Source organism: Sitodiplosis mosellana, unplaced genomic scaffold (genome assembly GCF_009176505.1).
Source record: "Sitodiplosis mosellana isolate CC-2019 unplaced genomic scaffold, AAFC_SMos_1.0 Smas_scaffold_6167, whole genome shotgun sequence".
Taxonomy (NCBI): domain Eukaryota; kingdom Metazoa; phylum Arthropoda; class Insecta; order Diptera; family Cecidomyiidae; genus Sitodiplosis; species Sitodiplosis mosellana.
The window spans coordinates 5,121,607-5,126,936 of record NW_022601408.1 but is presented as its reverse complement, the minus strand read 5'-3'; the positions used below and the strand labels follow the sequence as shown (position 1 = coordinate 5,126,936).

At 38.2% G+C, this 5,330-nt stretch overlaps 1 protein-coding gene across 1 annotated transcript; it reads left to right on the top strand.

Annotated features, from left to right (window-relative positions):
- The first annotated feature begins 3,250 nt into the window (after nucleotides 1-3,250).
- Nucleotides 3,251-4,953, top strand: LOC129575768 (uncharacterized). Its single transcript, XM_055459770.1, has 4 exons — nucleotides 3,251-3,503; nucleotides 3,569-4,416; nucleotides 4,512-4,734; nucleotides 4,826-4,953. Exons 1-4 carry the CDS (start codon nucleotides 3,251-3,253, stop codon nucleotides 4,930-4,932), a joined length of 1,431 nt encoding a protein of 476 aa, XP_055315745.1. The 3' UTR covers nucleotides 4,933-4,953.
- Nucleotides 4,954-5,330: the final 377 nt, after the last annotated feature.

The following is a 5,330-nucleotide window of genomic DNA, read 5'->3' as shown; positions in this document are numbered from 1 at the left end:
ATATGCTGAGCCTACGTAGGCAAGCATAGACGCTTGCGATCAGTGCGTGACACACAACAACGACGAAATGCGGCAAGATTGTACGCATGTATTAACAATGCTGTGTTGTTCGCATGTGTCGCGGCCTGCTTGCTGTATGTATGAACAACGAGGACGACGACAACGTCGACGAGTGTGTACATGTATACGCTTGCTCGCACGATGACGGTGTTGAATGTGTTTGTGTGTTTGAAGAGATGTTGTTTGTCGTTATTATGTCTTCCATCAAAAATACAAATCAAGTTGCAATGCAAAATAGAAAAAGAAGAAAATTTACATTTTTTTTCATAAACACCAATTGAATTTTATTTTTTCCTTAAATGTAGTTACAGATTTGTTATTTGGATTTTTCCGTATGAATGTGTTCACGAGTAATTTCTACATTTTTCATCTAAGAATTCAATTCAACAACTATGTACGTTCATTGCAGCCTTTTCAATGTCTTTTTGTTTTACTATTTCGTAAAAATCTGGATTCAAGTGCACTAACAAACAACATTCTAATAAATTTTCTCCTAAATTACACCGATGTTCCTCAAATAAATATTTGAGTGCTGAAAAGTAGCGTTCCACCGAAGACTGTGTTGGCGGTATGGCGAATATTATAGAAGCAATTTCATACAGTTCAGCGCCAAAAGTCGATTTGTTTACCTCCCAAAATTCATGAATTGAACTGCCGCTTTTCATTCGTTGCCCTGACACAAATTGTTCATATTTATCGATGGCTTCGGAAATGTCGATTTTGTCTCTCGAAAAGTCGGCATTTGATGAATGCATTTGATCATATTCTTCATCGAGTTCATCGAATAATTCACGCATGCTATCCATCGATTTGCTTGGCATTGTACTTTGGCTCACCACTTCAACTCGTTCGTCGTTTTTAACGGATTTTATTCGCTGCCAAACGTTTTGCAGAGTCAATTTTGTAAAAATTCGTAGTTCGGTATTCGCATCGATGTCCAGTTTGAACCGAGGATCGAGAAACATAGCGCATCGCATGAGCGGATTTGCAATCAATGGAATTTTTCGATTATTTAAACAGGTCTGTAAGTTAACAGCTAATGTTGTGTAACTATCTTCTGGGCCGCTTATGATTTTATTTAATTTCATATTCATGATTTGAAGCATGCCATAAAAGTCGGACAAAGTGTAATCCTTTTTCTGCAGCATTACAGTTGTCAAATATGGCAAATGTAATATGTTGTTAATCTCTTCCATAATGTGCCACTTTTTAAGCAGCAGATTCAGAGGCCGTTCATTTGGTGAAAAATGTTCGATGACATGTTTACATTTCAATATGCTGCGAATCTAGATACAATCAATGAACAAAGGCAGGCATTAGGTTCAGTGAAAAAATTATAGATTCAATTATTTATTTTTACCATAAGATACGTCGAGCTCCATCTCGTTTTTACATCCAAGCCTGGCAGTATCGATGTAATTCCCTTCTCACGCATTTCATTCTTGGTGGTTTCTTTTCGCAAAAATTTGGCCACCATTCTAGACAATTCGATAACATTTCGATCACGTTTAGATATCATTTGCAATGCGTCTCGAACAGCTAGCTGTATAGTGTGTGCAGCGCATTTGATTGAGTTCACAAAAAGTGAGTGATTGCCTGTTTGGTTCTGTAGATTAGAAACAAATCTGTCAAACAGAACTTTGTAAATATCCACGTCTTCTAACAGTTCATCGAGAACATTGTCATCAATTGAATTTGTTAATAATTCATCAATTTCAGCATCGATGTTTCCATCATTTTGGTTACGTTGTATTATTTGCATTTGGTCGTTTGGCTGCTCTCCTTCACATCCAGGCGCCTGTGAGTCGATGTCGTCCTGTTGTTGCAACAATATGCGCTCTACTTCTTTTACCATCGCAAGCATGTTGCTGCCATTGTCGGTGGTAATGGAAATTATTTGCTTCAACAAAATTTCATATTCGGCCAAAATTTCCAATAAAACGTCAGCCAAATATTTTGCTGTGTGTGACTTCTTCAGTTCACGCATGCCAAGTGCAACGACCTTATGCACACCGTTGTGCTTATACTGAATACTGATGCCATAAATGGAACGACCATTTCGAGTGGCTGAATCAACCATGACGGAAACGATTTTGCGATGTACTTCGGATTTGATTAGCTCCTTAATTTGCTTAGCTGTTGTGCACACTTTTTCCTTGACTTCAATAACATGATTATCGGATAAATTGACTGGACATTTGGCAGCTTTGAATTTGTCCAATTGCGATCTATGGCCATTTATGAACCCCGATTTCGTTAGTAAAGCAAACGGCTCACTGTTTATGGTCACAAGTTCAACGGCACTATGCATAAATTTTTCTCGTAGAACCAACACATTTTCGTCATCGCCGACTAAAATTTTATTCACATAAGTGTCCCTGTGATCGCCACGATATTTGAAATGCTGAACCAAGTTAAATGGTTTGCATCCACTCAATTCTTTTTTACAAATATTGCAGCGATATTTTTTTGCTTCCGCATCGATAACAGTATAAAAATTCAAGGCTCTGCTGCATTGAGTATTTGGCTGTTTTGTGTTAGAAATGGCATCCATTTCTCAGGTCTTTCACAATTATTTTGACTATTTTCTGCACACTAAATACTTTTCAACTTGATATACAAAGCAAATGTTCGGTTTATGTTCCGCCCGATTTATAATCGCAAATTTCGGTTTGTGTTGTTGGTAGTTGATGTAACATTACGGCTACATTTCAAATGCTTTGGCCATGACTTTGCGGTTCGACTGTGATTGGTTAAAAAAAATAAACAATCGACACGAGCCAGCCGCAACAAGTGGAGAAAACAGAAGCGCTATATTTCTATTCCATAAAAGGGCATTTCACACAAATACATTCTCTCACGCGCCACTTACACAGTGGTCGCCGTTGATCGATGCTATGGTTGCATCTCTTTCTATCAAGTATAACAAAATGTGTAACAAACTTCGTTTGTCAATACAACCAATAAATCGTGTTAATGCCAAGCGTCTCGAATGTTCTATCCGCAAAACTTTCGCGCACTTTCTATAATATTATTTCAGTGAACGCATCGTTAAAGTCATAATTACGCTTTGATTCCATTCTGTTGGTCAAAGTCATCATAACATTAAACACGCAGTAAATTTTTTATAAATCTCACAAAATTATTACTTCGTAAATTAAGAAAAGTACAAACGGGTGGAAAATAAAAAATGGATTTGGTTGTTGTGTATTTGACAAAAGTGCGTCGGCACATTATCATTCCGGAAAAATATATTTATGGGTTCAACCTCAAAGCACTGAAAAATTACGGCAAAAATCCAAGTCGTGATCAATTGATTTATTGGTCTGAGGAATGCATCGAGGGTGAGCATTATCCCGATCCAGATATAAACGCTACTGTGTCGGAAAATTGGCCGGCTCAAGCTGGTGCTTGGTTTCATGGCCGCACAATTTATTACACCGGTGAGTATTAATCAAAATCAGAAATTTTTTTCTCCGCAATGTGCTCAAACATCATTTTTTTCAAGATGATTTCGAAGAAGCAAAAAAAATTAAGGAAAGTCGTCGCCGAATTTGCCCTGGTGTTTATAATTCAGCACGTTTGCGCGAACCACCATTGCCGTTGTTGGTTTTGGAGCCGAACATTCAGCAACAACAACAACAATCTGATGACGAACGTTCGATCGTCGAGGACGAACAACAACAACAACCGCAATCTGACGATGATAACGATGATGGATCGATTGCCGAAGGTGAACAGCCATCAAATTTGAATATTTCATCGGTATCGCTCACTGAAGAACCAGCAATTGCAAATGATTCACATCGATCCGATGGAGAAGAAGAAATCGCACAAAATTCATCTGTCGACCCGTTAGTGAACGTAAACAATTTGATCGACGAAACGAACATACAAACAAACCAGAGCCAGCCCGAAATGGAGCAAACATTCGATCATGATTTTGCCTCACAATCAAATTGTGAGCAACAGGAATTAATTGGTGCACAACAAGGTGTCGAAGCACTACCGAATCAAAATGAAGCATCACCGAATCGAGATGTGCCAATCGAAATTAACATGGCCACCATGAATCCGATTCCAACTGACGATGCCACGCCAACCACATCAAACAGTGCCGTATCAGAAGCAAATGCATCAATCAAACCCGAGCCAGTGTTCGTTCATTTGCTCGAAGACAGTGCAAAAGCAGTTGATGACGTTTTGAATGAAAGTTTTGAATTGTGTGATGATTCTGGTGACGTTATGATTCATTCCAAATCAGCGGATTTGATGCCCCTGCCATTCGCCGTTCGAAATCCGTATGAAGTCAAGCAACATGACATCATATCAGGCAATCTTCCGTATGCTACCAATGTAAGCAATTTAAATAATTTCGAATCAATTTGATAAACTGCAAAATTTTCGGTATTAAAAGAAATTAATTTCATTTTATTCCATTCTGTATTAAGGATGCCGGAGACAGAGCCTACATCGTATACATGGGTGGCAAATGGAAGCAATTGTCGATGCCAATTCGCGTTGTCAAAGGTCTAAAAGGATTTAACATGGGTGGATTTCGGAGCTCGGTCGACTACGACAAGAAATTCGTGAAAGTTTTGCTGGTTGCCTGCAATGGAATCGACAAAAGTAAAAACTCCATTTTGGATCCATTTGTCGGTGAATTCATACATGGTACGCTATTGATTCAAATTCTAACTAAAATGCGATTATTGAAATGTGATTCAATGTGAGGTTTCATTCATTCTTTTTTCTCCTTTTTCAGATTTGTTCCGCATCAGATGCGAAGGCGAAGTCGAAAACGATCGCATGAAATCTTTGCACGAGCTCATCAAAGTGTGCTGCGACGAACTGGCTGCGCAATTTAAATGAAAACCGTTGGTGTAAATAAACAAAATACACACAAGAAAGTGATAAGAATGGAAAATATTTCCGTTCCTTTAAAATACTTGTTATGAACGCACTTCGAAAGAAAAAAATTATATGTCATTTCATTTAAGTTTTTACGAAGAAAAAAAATACATTGGTGTTTATTAAAAAAATGTAAATGTTCTTATTTTTCTGTTTTGCATTGCAACTCGATTTGTATTTTTGATGGAAATCACAATAACGACAAACAACATCTCTTCAAACACACAAACACACAAACACATTCAACACCGTCGACGTGCGAGCAAGCGTATACATGTACACACTCGTCGACGTTGTCGTCGTCCTCGTTGTTCATGCATACAGCAAGCAGGCCGCGACACATGCGAACAACACAGCAT

Bases quoted from the DNA above. Each gene is read 5' to 3' on its own strand.
- LOC129575768 (XM_055459770.1), top strand. From the start codon at position 3,251: ATGGATTTGGTTGTTGTGTATTTGACAAAAGTGCGTCGGCACATTATC. The intron at 4,417-4,511 runs GTAAGCAATTTA...TTCTGTATTAAG, and splicing joins ATCTTCCGTATGCTACCAAT to GATGCCGGAGACAGAGCCTA. The intron at 4,735-4,825 runs GTACGCTATTGA...CTCCTTTTTCAG, and splicing joins TGTCGGTGAATTCATACATG to ATTTGTTCCGCATCAGATGC.